The 24,747-nt window shown below is 36.7% G+C and overlaps 1 protein-coding gene across 7 annotated transcripts in view; it reads right to left on the bottom strand.

Annotated features, from left to right (window-relative positions):
* Nucleotides 1-24,747, bottom strand: part of DLG2 (discs large MAGUK scaffold protein 2) — a gene marked incomplete at its 3' end in the record, with an annotated part of 2,041,616 nt that overhangs the window by 1,679,419 nt on the left and 337,450 nt on the right. For all 7 annotated transcript variants that reach the window (XM_082682853.1, XM_082682879.1, XM_082682864.1 and 4 more), the window contains exon 3: nt 24,226-24,371. In XM_082682853.1, the coding sequence (XP_082538979.1) occupies nt 24,226-24,371 (146 nt within the window). The remainder of the gene's footprint in view (nt 1-24,225; nt 24,372-24,747) is intronic.

Genomic DNA, 24,747 nt, shown 5'->3' with positions numbered 1-24,747 from the left:
TTGAATAATTACCCCCAACCCACACCTAGAAATTCTAATATCAACAGAGTAGTCTCTTTCTTGGTCGATTATAGACAGAGGATTCAGCAGAGAAGCTGATGCTGGTTATTTTGCTCTGCCTTAAGAGCCTTCCCCTGGAAATGTGTGTGGGAGGGGAAGAAGGAGGCAGGGCTGGAGAAATGAAAAAGAGGTTTTTTCCTCCATCTTCTTGGAAAGTGGTGATATGGAAAGACTATAACACCAAATAAGAGTCAGAGGGATATCCAATATAGAAGAACATAAAGTTTATTCTAAAAATCTTTGTAATGGGTAACACCCACTCTAGGCAACTTCTCCTTTCCCCTGTTAATAACAGAAAGGTTGAGAAGAAATCTGTATGCCAAAAAATAACTCCTGTTATAAAAAATGGAAGTAGACTGAATCAGACATAGTCCTATTAGAGGAAGAATACTGGGGAGATAGTGCCAAATGACCAGCTATGGAGCATAAAAGCAGGATTATTTTTTATAGGAAGATACATACGATCTTGGAAATACATCAGAATTACTCTTATTCGCTATTGCTATTGTTCTTTTCTTACTTTTTTTTTTTTTTTTGGTTAATTTATTACCTCAGTGTTTTGAAAAAATGTTACAGTACAGATATCAAAGAAAAGCTGTAAGATGTTCTCTGCTTTTGATCCTGGCTTACTGAGATTGGAATGTGGCAGTTGGGGACTCAGATAACCACAGTTAAATGTGTTTCAAACTGACTTGATATGTGACTTGAACAGTTCTTGGTTTTTTTTTTTTATTAATTTTTTATTTTTTATAAACATATATTTTTATCCCCACAGGTACAGGTCTGTGAATCACCAGGTTTACACACTTCACAGCACTCACCAAAGCACATACCCTCCCCAATGTCCATAATCCCACCCCCTTCTCCCAAACCCACTCCCCCCAGCAACCCTCAGTTTGTTTTGTGAGATTAAGAGTCACTTATGGTTTGTCTCCCTCCCAATCCCATCTTGTTTCATTTATTCCTCTCCTAACCACTTAAGCCCCCATGTTGCATCACCACTTCCTCATATCAGGGAGATCATATGATAGTTGTCTTTCTCTGCTTGACTTATTTCGCTAAGCATGGTACGCTCTAGTTCCATCCATGTTGTCGCAAATGGCAAGATTTCATTTCTTTTGATGGCTGCATAGTATTCCACTGTGTATATATACCACATCTTCTTGATCCATTCATCTGTTGATGGACATCTAGGTTCTTTCCATAGTTTGGCTATTGTGGATATTGCTGCTATAAACATTCGGGTGCACGTGCCCCTTTGGATCAGATTTATTTGTATCTTTAGGGTAAATACCCAATAGTGCAATTGCTGGGTCATAGGGCAGTTCTATTTTCAACATTTTGAGGAACCTCCATGCTGTTTTCCAGAGTGGCTGCACCAGCTTGCATTCCCACCAACAGTGTAGGAGGGTTCCCCTTTCTCCACATCCTCGCCAGCATCTGTCATTTCCTGACTTGTTGATTTTAGCCATTCTGACTGGTGTGAGGTGATATCTCATTGTGGTTTTGATTTGTATTTCCCTGATGCCGAGTGATATGGAGCACTTTTTCATGTGTCTGTTGGCCATCTGGATGTCTTCTTTGCAGAAATGTCTGCTCATGTCCTCTGCCCATTTCTTGATTGGATTATTTGTTCTCTGGGTGTTGAGTTTGCTAAGTTCTTTATAGATTCTGGACACTAGTCCTTTTACTGATATGTCGTTTGCAAATATCTTCTCCCATTCTGTCAGTTGTCTTTTGATTTTGTTAACTGTTTCCTTTGCTGTGCAAAAGCTTTTGATCTTGATGAAATCCCAATAGTTCATTTTTTCCCTAGCTTCCCTTGCCTTTTGCGTTGTTCCTAGGAAGATGTTGCTGCGGATGAGGTTGAAGAGGTTGCTGCCTGTGTTCTCCTCAAGGATTTTGATGGATTCCTTTTGCACATTGAGGTCCTTCATCCATTTTGAGTCTATTTTTGTGTGTGGTGTAAGGAAATGGTCCAATTTCATTTTTCTGCATGTGGCTGTCCAATTTTCCCAGCACCATTTATTGAAGAGGCTGTCTTTTTTCCATTGGACATTCTTTCCTGCTTTGTCGAAGATTAGTTGACTGTAGAGTTTGGGTCTATTTCTGGGCTCTCTATTCTGTTCCATTGATCTATGTGTCTGTTTTTGTGCCAGTACCATGCTGTCTTGATGATGACAGCTTTGTAATAGAGCTTGAAGTCCGGAATTGTGATGCCACCAATGTTGGTTTTCTTTTTCAATATCCCTTTGGCTATTCGAGGTCTTTTCTGGTTCCATATAAATATTAGATTATTTGTTCCATTTCTTTGAAAAAGATGGAAGGTACTTTGATAGGAATTGCATTAAATGTGTAGATTGCTTTAGGTAGCATAGACATTTTCACAATATTTATTCTTCCAATCCAGGAGCATGGAACATTTTTCCATTTCTTTGTGTCTTCCTCAATTTCTTTCATGAGTACTTTATAGTTCTCTGAGTATAGATTCTGTGTCTCTTTGGTTAGGTTTTCCTAGGTATCCTATGGTTTTGGATGCAATTGTAAATGGGATTGACTCCTTAATTTCTCTTTCTTCTGTCTTGCTGTTGGTGTAGAGAAATGCAAGTGATTTCTGTGCATTGATTTTATATCCTGACACTTTACTGAATTCCTGTATAAGTTCTAGCAGTTTTGGAGTGGAGTCTTTTGGGTTTCCCACATATAGTATCATATCATCTGCGAAGAGTGATAATTTGACTTCTTCTTTGCCGATTTGGATGCCTTTAATTTCCTTTTGTTGTCTGATTGCTGAGGCTAGGACCTCTAGTACTATGTTGAATAGCAGTGGTGATAATGGACATCCCAGCCGTGTTCCTGACCTTAACGGAAAAGCTTTCAGTTTTTCTCCATTGAGAATGATATTTGCGGTGGGTTTTTCATAGATGGCTTTGATGATATTGAGGTATGTGCCCTCTATCCCTACACTTTGAAGAGTTTTGATCAGGAAGGGATGCTGTACTTTGTCAAATGCTTTTTCAGCATCTATGGAGAGTATCATATGGTTCTTGTTCTTTCTTTTATTGATGTGTTGTATCACATTGACTGATTTGCGGATGTTGAACCAACCTTGCAGCCCTGGAATAAATCCCACTTGGTCGTGGTGAATAATCCTTTTAATGTACTGTTGAGTCCTATTGGCTAGTATTTTGTTGAGTATTTTCGCATCTGTGTTCATCAAGGATATCGGTCTATAGCTCTCTTTTTTGGTGGGATCCTTGTCTGGTTTTGGGATCAAGGTGATGCTGGCCTCATAAAATGAGTTTGGAAGTTTTCCTTCCATTTCATTTTTTGGAACAGTTTCAGGAGAATAGGAATTAGTTCTTCTTTAAATGTTTGGTAGAATTCCCCTGGGTAGCCGTCTGGCCCTGGGCTTTTGTTTGTTTGGAGATTTTTAATGACTGTTTCAATCTCCTTACTGGTTATGGGTCTGTTCAGGCTTTCTATTTCTTCCTGGTTCAGTTGTGGTAGTTTATATGTTTCTAGGAATGCATCCATTTCTTCCAGATTGTCAAATTTATTGGCGTAGAGTTGCTCATAGTATGTTCTTATAATAGTTTGTATTTCCTTGGTGTTAGTTGTGATTTCTCCTCTTTCATTCATGATTTTATTTATTTGGGTCCTTTCTCTTTTCTTTTTGATAAGTCGGGCCAGGGGTTTATCAATTTTATTAATTCTTTCAAAGAACCAGCTCCTAGTTTCGTTGATTTGTTCTATTGTTTTTTTTGGTTTCTATTTCATTGATTTCTGCTCTGATCTTTATGATTTTTCTTCTCCTGCGGGGCTTAAGGTTTCTTTCTTGTTCTTTCTCCAGCTCCTTTAGGTGTAGGGTTAGGTTGTATACCTGAGACCCTTCTTATTTCTTGAGAAAGGCTTGTACCGCTATATATTTTCCTCTCAGGACTGCCTTTGTTGTGTCCCACAGATTTTGAACCGTTGTATTTTCATTATCATTTGTTTCCATGATTTTTATCAATTCTTCTTTAATTTCCCTGTTGACCCATTCATTCTTTAGAAGGATGCTGTTTAGTCTCCATGTATTTGGGTTCTTTCCAAACTTCCTTTTGTGGTTGAGTTCTAGCTTTAGAGCATTGTGGTCTGAAAATATGCAGGGAATGATCCCAATCTTTTGATACCGGTTGAGTCCTGATTTAGGACCGAGGATGTGATCTATTCTGGAGAATGTTCCATGTGCACTAGAGAAGAATGTGTATTCTGTTGCATGGGGATGAAATATTCTGAATATATCTGTGATATCCCTCTGGTCCAGTGTGTCATTTAAGGCCTTTATTTCCTTGCTGATCTTTTGCGTGGATGATCTGTCCATTTCAGTGAGGGGAGTGTTAAATTCCCCTACTATTATTGTATTATTGTTGATGTGTTTCTTTGATTTTGTTATTAATTGGTTTATATAGTTGGCTGCTCCCACGTTGGGGGCATAGATATTTAAAATTGTTAAATCTTCTTGTTGGACAGACCCTTGGAGTATGATATAGTGTCCTTCCTCATCTCTTATTATAGTTTTGGGCTTAAAATCTAATTGATCTGATATAAGGATTGCCACTCCTGCTTTCTTCTGATGTCCATTAGCATGGTAAATTCTTTTCCACCCCCTCACTTTAAATCTGGAGGTGTCTTCGGGCTTAAAATGAGTTTCTTGGAGGCAACATATAGATGGGTTTTGTTTTTTTATCCATTCTGATACCCTGTGTCTTTTGACAGGGGCATTTAGCCCATTAACATTCAGGGTAACTATTAAGAGATATGAATTTAGTGCCATTGTATTGCCTATAAGGTGACTGTTACTGTATATGGTCTCTGTTCCTTTCTGATCTACCACTTGTAGGCTCACTCTTTGCTTAGAGGACCCCTTTCAATATTTCCTGTAGAGCTGGTTTGGTATTTGCAAATTCTTTCAGTTTTTGTTTGTCCTGGAAGCTTGTAATCTCTCCTTCTATTTTCAATGATAGCCTAGCTGGATATAGCATTCTTGGCTGCATGTTTTTCTCGTTTAGTGCTCTGAAAATATCATGCCAGCTCTTTCTGGCCTGCCAGGTCTTTGTGGATAAGTCAGCTGCCAATCTAATATTTTTACCATAGTATGTTACAGACTTCTTTTCCCGGGCTGCTTTCAGGATTTTCTCTTTGTCACTGAGACTTGTAAATTTTACTATTAGGTGACGGGGTGTGGGCCTATTCTTATTGATTTAGAGGGGCGTTCTCTGAACCTCCTGAATTTTGATGCTCGTTCCCTTTGCCATATTGGGGAAATTCTCCCCAATAATTCTCTCCAGTATATCTTCTGCTCCCCTCTCTTTTTCTTCTTCTTCTGGAATCCCAATTATTCTAATGTTGTTTCGTCTTATGGTGTCACTTATCTCTCAAATTCTCCCCTCGTGGTCCAGTAGCTGTTTGTCCCTCTTTTGCTCAGCTTCTTTATTCTCTGTCATTTGGTCTTCTATATCACTAATTCTTTCTTCTGCCTCATTTATCCTAGCAGTGAGAGCCTCCATTTTTGATTGCACCTCATTAATAGCTTTTTTGATTTCAACTTGGTTAGATTTTAGTTCTTTTATTTCTCCAGAAAGGGCTTTTATATCTCTCGAGAGGGTTTCTCTAATATCATCCATGCCTTTTTCGAGCCTGGCTAGAACATTGAGAATTGTCATTCTGAACTCTAGATCTGACATATTACCAATGTCTGTATTGATTAGGTCCCTAGCCTTTGGTACTGCCTCTTGTTCTTTTTTTTGTGTTGAATTTTTCCGTCTTGTCATTTTGTCCAGATAAGAGTATATGAAGGGACAAGTAAAATACTAAAAGGGTGGCAACAACCCCATGAAAATATGCTTTAACCAAATTAGAAGAGATCCAAAATTGTGAGGGGGGATAAAGGGGATTAAAAAGAGGTTCAAAAAGGAAAAAAGAAAAAAGAAAAAAAAAAAGAAAAGAAAAGAATTAAAAAAAAAGAAAACACCTAAGAAAAATGTAAAAAAGAAAAAATATATATATTAGATAAACTAGTAAAAAATCGTTAAAAAAGAAAAAGGTAACAGTTAAAAAAAATTTTACCCAAAGGCGAGAAAAAAAAAAAGAAAAAATGAAAAAGAAAAAATTAAATTAACTGCAAGACTAAAAAAAAATCACAGGGAAAAAGCCATGAGTTCCGTGCTTGGCTTTCTCCTCCTCTGGAATTCTGCTGCTCTCCTTGGTATTGAAACCGCACTCCTTGGTAGGTGAACTTGGTCTTGGCTGGATTTCTTGTTGATCTTCTGGGGGAGGGGCCTGTTGTAGTGATTCTCATGTGTCTTTGCCCCAGGCAGAATTATACCGCCCTTACCCGGGGCCGGGGTGAGTAATCTGCTCGGGTTTGCTTTCAGGAGCTTTTGTTCCCTAAGCGCTTTCCATAGAGTTCTGGAGGATGGGAATACAAATGGCGGCCTCCTGGTCTCCGGCCCGGAGGAGCTGAGAGCCCAGGGCCGCACTCCTCAGTGCGCCCTCAGAGAACAGCGCCCAGTTACTCCCGTCTGCCTGACCTCCGGCCGCGCTCCGAGCTCACCGAGCCTGCGACTGGTTCAAGGTAACACCGAGCTGCAAGCTTACTGTCGGCTCTGTCTCTGTAGCCGGCTTTCCCGTTCCAATACCCGCAAGCTCTGCGACACTCAGACACCCCCGATCCTTCTGTGACCCTGCGGGACCTGAGGCCACGCTGACCCCGCGTGGGCTTCGCTCCAGTTTAGCCTCTGGAGCGATGTCCCTCAGCGGAACAGACTTTTAAAAGTCCCGCTGCTTGCCGGGAGCCGGCCCCTCCCCCCGGGGTCTGTCACTTCTCCGCTGGTCCTACCTTTCAGAAAGTGATCGTTTTTCTGTTTCCAGAATTGCTGTTCTTCTTGTCTTCGATCTGCTGATGGATTTTCAGGTGTTTTCAATCTTTAGATAAGCTATCTAGCTGATCTCCGGCTAGCTGAAGTAGTCTCAGCCTGCTACTTCTCTGCCATCTTGACTCCTTCCCTGTTCTTTTCTTTCTTAAAACTAATCACAGATCTGTTAGAAAGACCCAGAAGGAAAGCAATGGGATTAAATACATGTAAAATGCTTAGAACAGTGTCTGGCACATAGAAGCACTACATAGGTGTCTACTATTATCTGTATCTCTAATCTCAATTCTATAATATGCAATCTTTCACACAAATTTATGCTGTATAAAAAAGATGATAGAAGTTATGTCAAAGCATTACCAGGGGTTACTTCAGAATGAAGAATTAAATGACCAAATTTTGGTCTTCCTACTTTTACTACCTACTTTAATGTGTTCTACGCTTCAGTCAAACAGAACCAGTTGTATTCCCACATGTACCCCATGCCTCATCACTTCTCTGACTTAATTCAAGCTGTTCTATCTGCCTGAAATGCCCTTTATGCCTACTTTTACATGCCCTACCCACCCTTCAAGGCAGCCTTTAAGGCAATAATGATGGAAGATAGGAATTATTGAGTGCCTACTATGTGTCAAGCACTATATTAAGCACATTATCTAGATAATGTCACTTAATGAATTCAAAGCCCTCTGAAATTAGTACAAATACTGTTCCTGTTTAACTGGTTAGGAATCTATAATTTGGAATGATTGAATAACTTATTCAAGGTCATATAGTTCACGAATGGCAGGAGTGACATATATAAACCCACATTTGAATACAAAGTCAGGGCTTCAGTCACCATCCTCACAGATCCATCCTTGAAAGTCCGGACTCAACTAAAAAACAAACTCCTTGAGGTTAGGGTTACTGGAAAATTATATTTTAATATTAGTGTCTCCCAATGAATGTATCTAGCACAGAGCCTAACAAAATACAGTAGCTTCAACAATAAATATTTAAATGAAAGAATTAATGGATGGGTGAGTCATTCCATCAGCTGTCACTTGTACTATGCATTTATTCTAAAAATACAACGGGCTCTCATGGAAGATTCAGATGGCCCTAGCTAAGAAGGTAGAGCTAATTTTAGTATATTTGTTCTTAGGGGAAAAAAATGCTTTAAGCTAAAATAACAGAACTAAACTTCTCAACAAATGATTGAGAAAATGGGGGGGAATATTCTAGGTTTTGAAGAAAGGGAAATAAAAGAGACAAAAAATCCTTTCCCTTGTGAAGCTTACATTTCATTGAAAGAACAAATACATATTTAATTCTTATAAGATTCCCATTTTAGAGGAAGAAACTGCAATCTAGAGGGGTTAAATAATTTACCAAAGTTGCCCAGTCAGTAAGTGGTAGAACCTGCATTCAAAGCCAAAGGGTCTGAATGCTTTCCCTTAACAACTAGGCAATAATGTGTTCTGATAGATAATGACAAATGCTTGAACAAAAACAAAGCAAGGTTGTAACAGGGAGTGCTGGGTAGGTTATTTTAAATAGAACAGGGTAGGACGCAATTGAAAAGGTAACATTAAAAACCTGAAAAAGTTCACCCCCCTCCCATGCAGATATCTAGAAAAACAGCATTTCAGGATATACCTGAAGGACAAAGTAAGTGCAAAGAAATCAAGGCTCTGTATGCTTAAGGAACAATGAGGGGGCTAGAGAAGCCAGACAGGAGTGAGTGAGGAGTAGAGTAGTAGGATTAAATCAGAGAGGTAACCAAAATCATGACTGGTAGAGCTCTACAGGCAATTGTAAGGAATATAGCTTATACTTGGGTGGAGGTTTCGACAAAAGAGTGACACCATATGTCCATGTTCCACCAAAATGCTAAAGACCTTACTTTTATAAAGTGATCTCGATTGCAAATATACTGAAGGCAGGGCAGTAGAAAGCAAATCACTTAAAATTATGTTAAATATAATGACGTGAGATAGTACATGTGATAAAATCCCAATCACAGTTTTCCAACACCTCTAACTTATTTTGTAGCAAAAATTGAAAGTATAGAAATATTACCACACAGTAAAAAATATCAGATCACTGACATGGATTGAAAGGATTGAAAGGAAAAATGTGCAGAATTTTTCACAAGTAGATAAATAGATAGATCATATATATATATATGTATATATATACATATATATATACACACACACATACTACATATATATTTTTTAAGATTTTATTTATTTGACAGAGAGAGTGAGAGCATAAGCCATGGGACAAAGGGAGAGGAGAAGCAGAGGAAGCTCCATCCCAGGACCCCGAGATCATGAGCTGACCTGAAGGCAGCTGCTCAACTGACAGAGCCACCCAGGTGCCCCCACAAGCATATTTTAAAAGTAAACTTCTCACAGTGTAAAAACTTCCAGTTATAAGTTTAAAAAGTACTAAAGACATAATGCACAATATGATGACTACAGCTAACAATGCTGTATGGCATATTTGAAAAGTTGTTTAGAGAGTAAATTCTAATAGTTCTCAACACAAGGAAAAAAGACATTTTTCATTTTTATTTTTATTTTTTGGTAACTATATGAGGTGATGACATTAACTAAACTTATTGTAATAATTCCACAACACATGTAAGTCATTATTATCCTGCCAACCTTAAACTTACACAGTGCTTTCTGTCAATTTTAACTCAATAAAACTGGGGGGGGGGGGGGAGAACTGTGGTTGAGATTCAGGTTTTGCTTTATTTGTTCTTTCTTTTTTTGAAAAAAAAAAAAAAAGCTGATTAATAGATTTCTATCCACCATCCTATTTCCACATAGAAAATTTTCCTGCAGCAAGCCAGACATTAAAATTTAAGTTACAGGACATCTTCCATCAGAACAGTAAATCTTTCTGCATCTGTTGCAGAAGGACAGAGTGACTTACTAATAATGGGGTTTCCTTGCATATCCTTTTTACCCTAACCATCCTACATTTGAATTGTTGCATTAGAGGCTTCCAGAACTTCCAGAGGACATAACAACAGAGAGCACAGACACCATATTCTTGTTTTTAAATTCAAAAGCTATCATCCAGGTGTAAGACTGGAAAGATTTAAGAGAATAAGCAGTCAAATGGAATTTATTTCCTCCCAGTTACACACTCTACCTCTGTCCAAAACACTCATGTTAAAGAGCAAAAGAAAAAGAATAAAAGAGGAGAAAAGGGAACTTGCTGAAAATCACTTCAACTTACATCCTTCTCTCAATCCTAAGTCTTTAAAGAAGCTCCCTTGCATGAATAAGGCACAGGAGAATAAAATAAAAACACTGGTAAAAGAATATCCAGTAGATGATCCTGAGCAGCCTCACTAAATCCCACTAAACACCAAGAGGAGTAGGAAGCAGCCAAATGCTCATTTTGCTGCCAGTTTTTACTCATGTAGCCATAATACACCCATGGAGTTTAAAAAAAAAAAAATGAAGTGAAGAAGCTTTCTGGTTAAAATGAGGAAGAGGAGCAGATGGTAGAGCATACCTTATAGCTAAAAACAAAGTAGAAACACGCATCTCATCTGCACACAGCACAATAAAGGAGTGAGGACTGTCAAAGATTAGAAAGGAAATGTCCTAATAGGAATTATTTCATTGTGGATGCTGACTGATGATCATGATTTTTCTTCCCTGCATGTCTCCCCGACCAGTGTCATTCAATCCAACAGTAATCACTGAGGCACTGTCCTCAACACAGTGATGTACAGTATTACATAGTCTCTCTACTTCCACTGAGATGTTCTGACAAAATATACACATCAGGGAATTTTTCCCTCTGATGGGGGGGAAAAAAGATGATGGAGAAAAAGTCTGGGAGTGATTAAATGTAAAGCAAAAATGCTTGGAGAAAACCCAGAATTGGTGAGCTTATGTTTTTTGCCTTTCAGCAGATTCAAAGCTTAATACTAAAATCATGTGGATTTACAGGAAAAAAAAGTTTAAAATTTTATGCAGTATTATAGTTCATTAAGAGTCCTCCTATGCCAGGCACTGTGCTAGACACTATGTGTACAGTAGTACCCTTCTTTGTGGAGTCTTCTATGGCGGGCAGGGTGTGTGTGGAAGATACCTCGTTGGCATGAAAGTATCACTGACATCTTGCAGCCAAAAGCTATCTGATGGCTTAAAATGAATTTTAAACTACCCTGTCTTTACAATACCCAACCTAATGGTTATTTGCCCTGAAATTTTCATTTTTATGCTATCATGTTTTGTCTTCATCTTGTCAAAATACTCCAAAAGATTGACTTGATTTTACTAAAAAAAGTACAGAACACTAAGTTAAATCTTAAACCCATAAAATAAAGTTATCATTTGAACCACTAATCTTGACTTCTGGAGTTGTCAGAGGATACCCCTTTTTTATTTTTCTGCATTATCAAAGGTTTTTAAAGGGTATGGATGTCTTAATAAACCTTTTTTCTTTGTTGTTAAATAAATGTATAAGCACATATATAATCCACTGAAATCAGTATCCCAGGGATGCATCCATTGCTTACTAAGTGTTTTTGAAACTTCTGTTTCCAGAGCCAAATTACCAGTCACGAAAGAATTATCATTCATACTGCTTCAGAGGATATTATCCATGACCTTCTATGCCAGCCTTGATAAACTAAGGCACACATGTTTCTTCTCCACTCTAGCCTACATCCTGGGGAGATCCAGCTAAGAGAACATAAATAGAGAAGCTTAATGGAATAGGCAAGGAGCCTGATGGCCAGACTGAAGTTGGACAACATGCTTAGAGAGACTTTCTAGTTCAAAATTTACTTCTTGAGCCTAACATGATAAACACGCTTGTGCATATGAGGAATCGGAGTTAAGGAAGATTTGTAATGGCTACCCTCAAAGAACTTATATGTCCTTCCCAGATGCTTTAAATAAACTCAGTTTGTTCAAAGGAAGGGATACAAGATGAGAATTAAAAATGTAACATGTCTGTAATAGAGCTTGAAGTCCGACATTGTGGAGGGTATGTGCTTTGGTGAGTGCTGTGAAGTGTGTAAACCTGGTGATTCACAGACCTGTACCCCTGGGGATAAAAATATATGTTTATAAAAAATAAAAAATTAAAAGAAAAAAAATTAAAATAAATTTAAAAAAAAGAAATATTGCTGAACAACAACAACAACAACAACAAAGTAACATGTCTGTACACTGTATCAACAGAACTATCCAGGATGTCATCCCTTATTTTAAGGTTTTCTCATTATAAAATTCATTGGACTCCCCTTCTCAATTACTGTTCTTCATTTAGACAACTTTACTAACAATTTAATTTGGACTCCCTCTCCAAAATTTGACCTTGGAAAGCCAATCCCAACAGAACAAGATCCTCAGTTGCTCTGGCCCAGTACAGGGATCCAAAATCAGATACTCTCCTACTGTACCCACCTCTATCTTCAAGGAGACAGACCAGCCAAGTCTGTCTCATTGCCTCATATTACCCATTAAGGAGGAACAATCAGATTCACTTTAGAAACACCTTAACTAGAATTAGTGAGCATTCTTGTTCTGATGTTTTGGATATAACTGGCCAGGAATTAAATCACTAAAGGATAAGGAGTTCCTAAACAAGATGTTTTAAGATGAACAGGGCAGAACTCAAAGAAACCATAAAACTGCAGTGGGAAAACCCACACTACATTAACTCTGTCTTGCCTAGCCATTTGACATTAAAAAGTAAGTCTAATAGCTATGCAGTTACTTTTTCTGATCATTCATCTTTACATTACCATTCATCTTTACATTACCAAAAGCCAATTAAAAGTCCTGATTTATATTCATTTAATCAGATAATCTTAGATAACCACTGCATAAACAGCCTGAAGTTCTGTTTTTCTTTTTAAATCAGTTATCTAACTAATGTATTAGTTGAAAGGATATTAATATAAACCAAAGGCATTACATGTGTATAACAATTCAAGTAAAAATTTTATCCCTAAGAAATCTATATATGGAAATATATGCAAATTGGATCATTTGAATATGCCAAAAGTCCATATAAATGGACAACAAAGAGACATACAACAGAAAAGTGAGAAAAGAATATGAATAAATTCACAAAAGAGCAGATTAATATAGCCAACAAACATAAAAAACAATGCTCAAATTCACTAATAGTTTGAGAAATAGAAATTATGCTAAAAATGAAGTATCACTAAGCTTATTAAACTGGCAAAAATTAGAAAAGCAGCAACACCTATTGCTGGGATTGATGTGAGCTAAAATTTAACCAACATGCATTGTTAGTGAAAATATGAAAGGCAAAATCAGTCTGGCAACACTTATTCAAGATAAAAGTACACACATCCTTGGAGCCAATAATGTCACCCCTGAGAATCTATACTATAGAATAAAAGTATCTGTATGTTCAGAAATACATGCAATCATCAGATTAAAGCATTAATAACAATGGTATAAAACAGAAAATAATAAACTCACATTGAAGGGTGAATACTGAATTAATTATGATATATCCACACTATGAAAATATACATCCATCAGAAAAACAAATTAAAGGTATACCAGATAATTTGAAGAAACATTCATATAAATGAATATTTTTATTAGAAATAATTACTTTTCATAACTCTGGATGTATATGTATGTAGTATGGATATATGTACAAAATATTTATATAAATATACATATAGATACATGTGTATATTTACATATGAATACAAATTTTATGAGTGCAGAATATATAAACACATTAAGTTGTTAAGATAGGTTAACTGTATATAATGCAGCACAGACAAGAAATGAGTAAAAGGGAAAACATGCACAAATGGAAAAGTTAAAAAAAACTGAATTTAAGATAAAAAGTATATACTTGATCACTTTTGTAAAATTAGGTATATACATAGGACTATGCACCTCGAAATTAACTAAAAATACTTCAGGAGATTCAAATAAAAAGCAATAAGAGCCTAGAAAAAATATAGAACAGCTAATACTGGAGTGAAAAAGAATTTTTTAAATGGTGGTAGATTTCATCACCCCAAAATTTAAAATATTATGAATGTCAAAAAGCACTATAAGCAGAATTAATAGTGATCAAAAAACAAGAAATATTTCAATATGACAACAGGATAGCATTTTTCATAAATAAAATGCTCTTCCAAAATAATAACTCTAGCATCATTTCAAAAATGGACAAAGAGCTTGAATGAATCACCAAAGAAATACAGAGAGAGAGAAAGATGGTGGTGGAAGAGAAAAACCCGAGACTTGTCTCGTCCCACAAACACAATGAGATAACTATCATATCATCTTAAATACCCCTGAAATTGACCTGAAAACTGACAAACTCCAAAACTAAAGGGAAAGAAGAGACCACAGTGAAAGCAGAGACTTAGACAAATGGCCAGAATGGAGGAATTTATCCCAAATGAAAGAACAACATAAGGCCACAGCCAGAGATCCAAGTGAAATAGATATAAGCAGCATGCCTGATGGAGCATAGAAGATATCAGTGAGGCCCATAAAAGAGCTAAATACTTCAGAAATCAGCCTGAAGACTGACAGAACAAACTCTACAACTAAAAGGAGAGAAAAGACCACACTAAAGAAGGTAGGAAATAAAGAGATGTGCTTTAAGGGATGAACAGATTGTGTGTTGCAGAAGGGAGGGAGCCATGGTCCAAGAGAAGGGCAAGAGACAGAGGGGCACACAGGGGAATGAACAAGGAGAATGTTTTCCCAAATCCATTGGCTTAGAAAATAAGAGCAACTGAATTTCACAAATTCTTGCAACCAGTGTGGCTTAAAGGCTGGAGTTTTAAAGTTCAGCAGGCTTGACTGGGATAGAGCTCTGAGAGTACTACCCTGCTCATGGAGAAAAGGCAGGCAAACAATATGAGGGCAGAGAGCATGGAAAAAGCCATTTGAAGACTGCCTGGGACACACAGTGGAGAAATTATTTGCTCCTCTTGGATAAAGTCTTTGGAAGGGAGCATTCAGAGGCATGTCTACCTCTGTGAGGCAGGGGAACTGGCTGCCACCATTTGCCACCACTTCCCCTCAGCATAAACACAGAACAACCTGTTGGGGGCAGTATAGTGCCAACACTGGCTTCCCAACTTCCTTACATCAAGGTCCAACATCCCATGCTCTACCAGGACTACCCTTCTCAGTCAAGTTTGCTTCAGTCTGAGCATGGTGGGATCCTCCCCCAGAAGACCAGCATAAACCCCTGCCCACACCAATGTCCCAATCGGAGAGCTCTGCAGGGCCTCAGCTCCAGTGGAGTTGGTATCGGGTCTCATTTCACAAGCAGACCAGAGCATACCTAGTCAAAAATCACCACATTCAGGCCAGGGATCAAGCACTGTCCACAGCTGGCAAGAAAGGCCTCTGCAGATGACTGGCATAAGGGATAGAGCAGCCGAAATACAACAGTAGAATGCACATAGCACACACCAGAGATACTCCCTGAAGTGCCAGACCCTGGTCACCACATGACTTTTTCATAAGGCCATTACTTTCATGAGCAGGAAACATTACAGGCTTTTCTAACACAGAAAAGGAGGCAGAGACTTAGACAAAATACCAAGATGGAGGAATTTATACCAAATGAAAGAACAGCAAGAGATCAACAACAACTTGTTGAAAGAACAACAAGAGATCTAAGTGAAACAGATAAAAGTAATATGCCTGATGAGTGAATTTAAAGCAACAATTATAAGGATACCCACTGGACTTGAGAAAAGAATAGATAATAGAATTAAGAAAAGAAAAGATAATAGAATTAAGAAAGAATCAATGGGAGATAAAGAATACAATAAATGATATGTATTGTATCATTTGATACAATGAATAGCAATGAATAGCAAGCTGAAAAAAGCAAAGGAATGAAATAGTGATCTAGAACACAAAATAATGGGAAATAATGAAGCCAAATAAAAGAAAGAATTGTGCAGCACTAGAAAAGACTTAGGAAATTCAGTGACTCTATCAGACATAATAACATTTGTATGATAGGAGTCCCAGAAGAAGAGGAGAGAGATAAGAGGGCAGAAAATTTACTTCAAGAATGGCCAAAAAGTCTGAAAAATGGGGAAGGAAACAGACATTCAGATCCAGGAGACAGAGAACATATATAAATATCAACAAAAGCAGGCCAACACCAAGACATACAGTATAATTGAATTTCCAAAAGATACTGATCAAGAAAAAATCTTAAAAGCAGCAACAAAAAAGAAGTGCCTGGGTGGCTCAGTCAGTTAAGCGTTTGCCTTCAGCTCAGGTCATGATTTCAAGGCCCTGGGATCAAGCCCTGCATTGGGCTCCCAGCTCGACAGGGAGTCTGTTTCTTTCTCTCCCTCTGCCCCTCTGCCCACTTGTGCTTTCTCTTTCTAATAAATAAGTAAAATCTTGGGGAGCCGGGGTGGCTCAGTGGGTTAAAGCCTCTGCCTTTGGCTCAGGTCATGATCCCAAGATCCTGGGATCGAGCTCCTCATCAGGCTCTCTGCTCAGCAGGGAGCCTGTTTCATCCCCCGTCTATGCCTTCCTCTCTGCATTAAAAAATATGTAAAATCTTCAAAAAAAAAAAAAAAAAGTCCTTAACTTACAAGGGAAAACCCATAAGACTAGCTGACTTCTCAGCAGAAATTTGGCAAACCAGAAAGTAGTGTATGATATATTCCAAGTGTTGACTGGGAAAAATCTACAGCCAAGAATACTCCATCCAGCAAGGCTATCTTTGAGAATAGAGGAGAGATAAAGAGTTTCTGAAACAAACAAAAATCAAAGGAGTTCATGATCACTTCTAAACCAGCTTTGCAAGAAATATTAAAAGGGACTCTCTGAATGCAGGGAAGAGAACAAAAGTGACAAAGACAAGGGATTAGAAAAAATCTCCAGAAACAATGACAAAACAAGTAATAAAATGGCAACAAATACATATCTTTCAATAATTACTTTGAATATAAATGGACTAACTGCTCCAATAAAAAGACAATGAGTGTCAGAATGGATTAAAAAAAGAGAAAAAAACTAAGACCCATCTATATGCTGCCTGTAAGAGACTCATTTTACACATAAAGACCCCTGTAGATTGAAAACTGAGGGGACAGAGAAACATGCATTATGTAAATTGTCAAAAATAGAAGCTAGAGTAGTAATACTTACATTGGACAAACTAGACCTTAATACTAAGACTATAAAAAACACCAAAAAGGGGAGTTATATAATTATAAAGGGGATAATCCAATAAAGAATATAAAACAATAGTAAATATTTATGTACCCAACATAGAAAAACCCAAATATATATAAAAAAATTAATAACAAACAAAGAGACTCACTGAAAATAATACAATAATAGCAAGGGACGTTAACACCCACTACATCAATGGGCAGGTCATCTAAACAGAAAATCAGTGAGGAAACATTAGCTTTGAATGACACACTGGACCAGAAGGACTTAACATATAATCAGAACATTCCATCCTAAAGCACCAGAATATATATTCTTTTAAAGTGCACATGGAACATTCTCCAGAATGGTTCACATATTGGTCATAATTCAGGCCTCAACAAATACAAAAAGACTGAGATCATACCATGCATATTTTCTGACCATAATGCCATGAAATTTGAAGTCAACCACAAGAAAAAATCTAGAAAGACCACAACTACATGGAGGTTTATACAACATGTAACTAAAGAATGAATGGGTCAACCATGAAATCAAAGTAGAAATAAAAAACAATACATGGAAAGAAATGAAAATGAATATTCAATGGTCCCAAATCTTTGGGATGCAGCAAAAGTGATCTTAAGAAGTAAACTTATTGCAATACAGGCCTACATCAAGGAACCAGAAAAATTTCAAACAACCTAATCTTACATCTAAATGAGCTAGAAAAAGAACAATGAACAAAGCCTAAAGCCAGCAGAAGGAAGACTGTAGTAAAGATTAGAGCAGAAATAAATGATATAGAAACAAAAAAACAAACAAACAAACAAAAAACAATAGAACAGATCAATAAAATGAGGATCTGGTTCTTTGAAAAAATTAATAAAATTGATAAACTTCTAGCTAAACTTATCAAAAAGAAATGCAAGAGGACTCAAGTAAATAAAATCAGAAATGAGAGAGGAGAAATAACACCACAGAAATAGAAACAATTATGAGTATATTATGAAAAACTATGTGCCAATAAGTTGGACAACCTGGAGGAAATGGATAAATTCCTACAAATATAAACTACCAAAACTAACCCAAAAAGAAATAGAAAACTTGAACAGACCAATAACAAGCAAATAAATTGATTCAATCATCAAAAAAAAGCTCCCAACAAACAAAAACCTGGGCCAGAGAGCTTCACAGGTGAATCCTACTGAACACTTAAAAAAAGAGTTAATACCTATCTCCTCAAATTTTTCCAAAAAATAGAAATGGAAGGAAGACTTTCAACTTTATTTCGTCAGGTTAGCACTACTCTGATACCAAAACCAAAGACTCCACCAAAAAAAGAGAACTATAGGCCAATATTTATGATGAACTTGAACACAAAAATTCTCAGTAAAGTACTAGCAAACTGAATCCATCAGTACATTAAAAGAATCATTCACCATGATTAAGTGAGATTTATTGTTGGGCTCCAAGGATGGTTCAATATTTGTAAATTAATCAATGTGATACACCATATTAATAAAAGAAGGATAAGAACCATATAGTTATTTCAATAGTTGCATTAAAAGCATATGACAAACAGCATTCATTCATGATTTAAAAAAAAAAAAAAACCCTCAACAAAGTAGATTTAGAGGTGAAATACCCACAGCTAGTATCATCCTCAATGGGAAAAACCTGTACCCCTAAAGTCAGGAACAACACAGAGATATCCACTCTCACCACTGTTATTTATCATAGTATTAGAAGACCTAGTCACAACAATCAGACAACAGAAAGAAATAAATAACATCATAATAATCAGCAAGAAAGCAAACTTTCACTATTTGCAGATGACATGATATACTTCATAGAAAACCAAACCTCAACCAAAAAAATTGCTGGAACTGACACATGAATTTAGTAAAGTCATAGGATACAAAGTTGACATACAGAAATCTGTTGCATTTCTATACACAAATAATGAAGCAGCAGAAATACAAATCAAAGAATTAATCCCATTTACAATGGCACCAAAAGCCATAAGATACCTAGGAATAAACCTAACCAAAGAGGGAAAAGACTATATTCTGAAAATTATAAAGCACTGATGAAAGAAACTGAAGATGACACAAAGAAATGGAAGGACATCCTATGCTCATGGATTAGAAGAACAATTATTGTTAAAATGTCCATGCTACTCAAAGTAATCCATACATTCAATGCAATTTCCATCAAAGTATCAATAGCATTTTTCACAGAGCTAGAACAAACAATCCTAAAATTTGTAGGGAGCCACAAAGACTCCAAATAGCCAAAGAAACCTTGAGAAAGAAAAGCAAAGCTGGAGACATCACAGTCCCAGATTTCAAGTTATATTACAAAGCTGTAGTGATCAAAACAGTATGGTACTAGCACAACTACAGACACAAAGAACAATGGAACAGAAAAGAAAACTAAGAAATAAACCCTAACTATATAGTTAATTAATCTTTGACAATGTAGGAAAGAATATCTAATGGAAAAAAGACGGTGACTTCAAGAAATGATGCTGGGAAAACTGGACAGCAACATGCAAAAGCATAAAACTAAGCCACTCTCTTACACCACACACAAGAATAAATTGAAAATGGATTAAAGATCTAAATGTGAGACCTGAAACTATTTTTTCCTAGAGGATATTCCTAGAGGATAACACAGGCAGTAACTTCGTTGACATCAGGGGTAGAAACTTCTTTCTAATTTCCCTTTCTGTATTTTCATTGTTAGTGTATAAGAAAGCCACTGTTTCTGTACATTGACTTTATATTCTGCCACATTGCTGAATTGCTGTATGAGTTCTAGTAGTTTGGGGGTGGAGTCTTTTGGGTTTTCCATATAAAGAATCATGTCATCTGCAAAGAGAGAGAGTTTGACTTCTTCATTACCAATTTGGATACCTTTTATTTCCCTTTGTTGTCTGATTGCTGTTGCTAGCACTTCTAATACTATGTTGAACAAGAGTGGTGAGAGTGGGCATCCTTGTTGTGTTCCTGATCTCAACAGGAAGGACGCAAGCTTTTTCCTATTGAGGATGATATTTGCTGTGGGTCTTTCATAGATAGATTTGATGAAGTTCAGGAATGTTCCCTCTATCCCTATACTTTGAACCGTACACAAAGATAAACTCAAAATGGATAAAAGACCTCAATGTGAGACAGGAATCCATCAGAATCCTAGAGGAGAACAAAGGCAGTAATCTCTTCAATATCTGCCACAGGAACTTCTTTCAAGATATGTCTCCAAAGGCAAAGGAAACAAAAGCAAAGATGAACTTTTGGGACTTCATCAAAATCAAAAGCTTCTGCACAGCAAAGGAAACAGTCAACAAAACAAAGAGGCAACCCACGAAATGGGAGAAGATATTTGCAAATGATAGTACAGATAAAAGGTTGATATCCAGGATCTATAATGAACTCCTCAAACTCAACACACACAAAACAGACAATCATATCAAGAAATGGGCAGAAGATATGGACAGACACTTCTCCAATAAAGACATACAAATGGCTATCAGACACATGAAAAAATGTTCATCATCACTAGCCATCAGGGAGATTCAAATTAAAACTACATGGAGATATCACCTTACACCAGTTAGAATGGCCAAAATTAGCAAGACAGGAAACAACATGTGTTGGGCAGGATGTGGAGAAAGGGGAATCCTCTTACACTGTTGGTGGGAATGCAAGTTGGTGCAGCCTTTTTGGAGAACAGTGTGGAGATTCCTCAAGAAATTAAAAATAGAACTTCCCTATGACCCTGCCATTGCACTCCTTGGTATTTACTCCAAAGATACAGATGTCGTGAAAAGAAGGGCCATCTGTACCCCAATGTTTATAGCAGCAATGGCCACGGTCGCCAAATTGTGGAAAGAACCAAGATGCCCTTCAATGGACAAATGGATAAGGAAGATGAGGTCCATATACACTATGGAGTATTTTACCTCCATCAGAAAGGACGAATACCCAACTTTTGTAGCAACATAAATGGGACTGGAAGAGATTATGCTGAGTGAAATAAGTCAAGCAGAGAGAGTCAATTATCATATGGTTTCACTTATTTGTGGAGCATAACAAAAAGCATGGAGGACATGGGGAGTTAGAGAGAAGGGGGTTTGGGTAAATTGGAAGGGGAGGCGAATCATGAGAGACTATGGACTCTGAAAAACAATCTGCGGGGTTTGAAGTGGCGGGGGTGGGTGGGAGGTCGGGGTACCAGGTGGTTGGTATTATAGAGGGCACGGATTGCATGCAGCATTGGGTATGGTGAAAAAATAATGATACTGTTTGCTGAAAAAAAATAATGAATACTGTTATGCTGAAAATAAATAAAAAATAATTTTTAAAAAAAGTAACTTCTTTCTAGATATATCTTCTGAGGCAAAGGAAACAAACGCAAAAATAAACTACTGGACATCGTCAAAATAATGCAAACTAGTGCCGCCACTCTGGAAAACAAAACCGAGATTGCTCAAAAAGTTAAAAATAGAACTTCCTGTGATCCAGGCACTGCAGTACTAGGTATTTACCCAAAGAATACAAAATACATATTCAAAGGGATACATGCACCCCAATGTTTATAGCAGCATTATCTACAATAGCCAAATTATGGAAACAGCCCAAGTTTCCAATAACTGTTGAATGGATTAGGAAGATGTGATGTACACACACACACACACACACACACACACACACACACCATGGATATTAATCAGCCATTTAAGAAAAAAGAAGAAATCTTGACATTCACAGCTATGTGGGTCGAACTGGAGAGTGCTGAGTGAAATAAGTTGGTCAGAGGAAGACAAATACCATATGATTTCACTTATGCTTGGAATTTAGAAGCAAAACAAATGAGCAAAGGGGAAAAAGAGAAGAGGCAAACCAAGAAATAAACTAATAAACTAAACTGTAGAAAAAAACTGAGGGTTATCAGAGAGGAAGTAGGTGGGGTGGCAGTTAAACAGGTGATGGGGACTAAGGAATGCACTTGTTGAGCACTGGGTATTGTATGAAAGTGTGGAGTCACTATATTGTACACCTGAAACTAATATATCGTATGTTAACTGGAATTTAAGTAAAAACTTGTTGAGCACTGGGTATTGTATGAAAGTGTGGAATCACTATATTGTACACCTGAAACTAATATTATATCATATGTTAACTAACTGGGATTTAAATAAAAACTTAAATATAAATACTCAATAATTATAAGAAAAAAGACCCATAAATTGTGAACTGGTGGTTGCCAGTTCACAACTGGGGGATGGGCAAAATAGATAAAGGGGTTGGGGGATGGGCAAAATGGATAAAGGGCAGTGGGAGGTACACATTTCCAGTTATAGAAGGAGAAAGTCAAGGGGATGAAAGGTATAGTACAGGGAATGTGGGCAATGGTATAATAACAGAGCCACATGATGACAGTAGCTATACTTGGGAGCACAGCATAATGTATAGAGTTGTTAAATCACTATGTTGTATACTTGAAACTAATGTAACATCATATGTCAACTGTGCAACAACAAAAAAAGAGTAAAACAAAACAGTTCAGTCTCAATAATGAATAAGAACTGCAATCTAATGTATTAAGCAGCAAATTGTATCATTAATTTGATGAATATTTTAAATGATTAATACTAACGAGGGTATAGGTAGGTATGCCTTTCAAACACTGTTGGTAGTACCTTTCTGCAAAGCACTTTGACAATTTGTATCAAGAGAATATAAATGTCAATATCTTTGAATTCAGTAGTTTCATCAGAAAACACATAATGGTTGATATACACAGATATCTATTAAAGCATTATTCCATGGCTGAGAACAGGAAATAGCCTAAATACTGAATGGAGAACTATCAAAGTAAATTACAAATGATGGAATACTATACAGCCATTAAAATATTTCCCATATGGGAAAATATTAATAGTATAGTAGTAAATATAAAAGTAATAAAAAACACAATATATTCTGATGTATAATTTTATGCACACATATTTGTACAGAAAAAGACTAAAAAGTTAAAATAATTATAGGTATTAAAACTAAGATTTTTAATATTTTCAGTATTTTATAAACTTTATAGTGGTATCTGTTAAAAATTATTGTTAACTTTTTCTTCAAATAACTAAGGTAATCATCAGACTTAGTCTCTTCCACTTTTTAAGTCAATTCTGAGCAGGATAGAAAGCATACCACAAGCCTCAATTTTAACAATCCAAGGATTCAGCAAAGTGCCATTGATTAGCACTAAGATTCCACATAGCTTCCAAGTCAGTTTCACTATGCAACATTGACAGATTGTGTGTGCAAGTGTGTGTACTACTACCTGCCTCAAAATATCGAATGCCACTTAAAAATATCATTGATCAGCCCCTGCCTCCGTATTAATCCTCAGTTATGAACCTGGGACATTCCTCAACTTGCCTTACTCTTCAGTAACTGGTAATTCCAATAGTAGTCTCCAAACTGTTTGATATCATTGTCCTCTATATAAAAACCATTTGAACATAGAACTCTACTAACCTTATGTTACTTTTTAAATGTGTACATGTTACTGTTTATATGCTATACACTATAAATTACCCAAAATGTTTAATAATATAAAGGGGATGATTAAAAGTATAAATGGAAGTTCTACTATTTTGCTCCTAAACCCTAATGGGTCATTTTAAAACACCCCAAGATATATGGCCCTATTATGGAGATGACAGCTACAGACTACACGTTCCAATCCCATCTCTTTCCTGTATTGCACTGGAACCATGTTCTGAAATACCAGAATGCCTTAGACTTGAGTCGACTCAATCACAATATTCGTAGCAGAACACATTGTATAATGTAAAGAATCATGTCTTCCAATGCCTTTTCATCTCTTGGCAAAATATGGATATTTATATATAAGTATTGAATACAGTACAGCATAACTTCATTTATATTATTATTGTTGCCATCTGTCAGTAATGATTACTACTACTATGACTGTGACCACTTTACTGGCATATGTAAATCGTAATATTATTCAGTTCTTTTTAATGTTTCACTATATACCTCTGCAGATTTTTGAAGGTTATCATGGCATGGAGCAAGAAGGGATGTCTTCTCCCATTTCTGTGCAACTCGATTGGCTTCTTCTATCTTCTGATCACAACTTTTTTGAGAATTTAGCAATGTCACCTCATAAAATTCTTGAATATCTGTGGAAAAATGGAAGGATCAAAATGTCATGTACCATCACATAAATAGCTTCTGCATATATGTATATATGAAAAATTTTGCTTACTAAATAACTACATGCACATGATCCCAAACAAAAATAATAAAAATAAGGAAATCTTGAAAACTGCATTTTTACCTGCATCAGAATTGTTTTTAATGACTGGAAAACCTGAAAACACCCAAGATGTTCTTCAATCATTGAATAAACAAACTGTAGTAAGTCCATATTCAGCAGTAAGGAGGAATGACCTACCAAGCCATGTAGAAACAGATGAATCTTAAATGCTAAGTTTAAATATCCAGCCTGAAAAAGCTACATATTTTATTCCATTTATATAATATTTTTATAAAAAG

Source organism: Mustela nivalis, assembly GCF_964662115.1.
Source record: "Mustela nivalis genome assembly, chromosome: 9".
Lineage (NCBI taxonomy): Eukaryota > Metazoa > Chordata > Mammalia > Carnivora > Mustelidae > Mustela > Mustela nivalis.
This window is presented reverse-complemented; position numbering and strand designations above follow the sequence as displayed.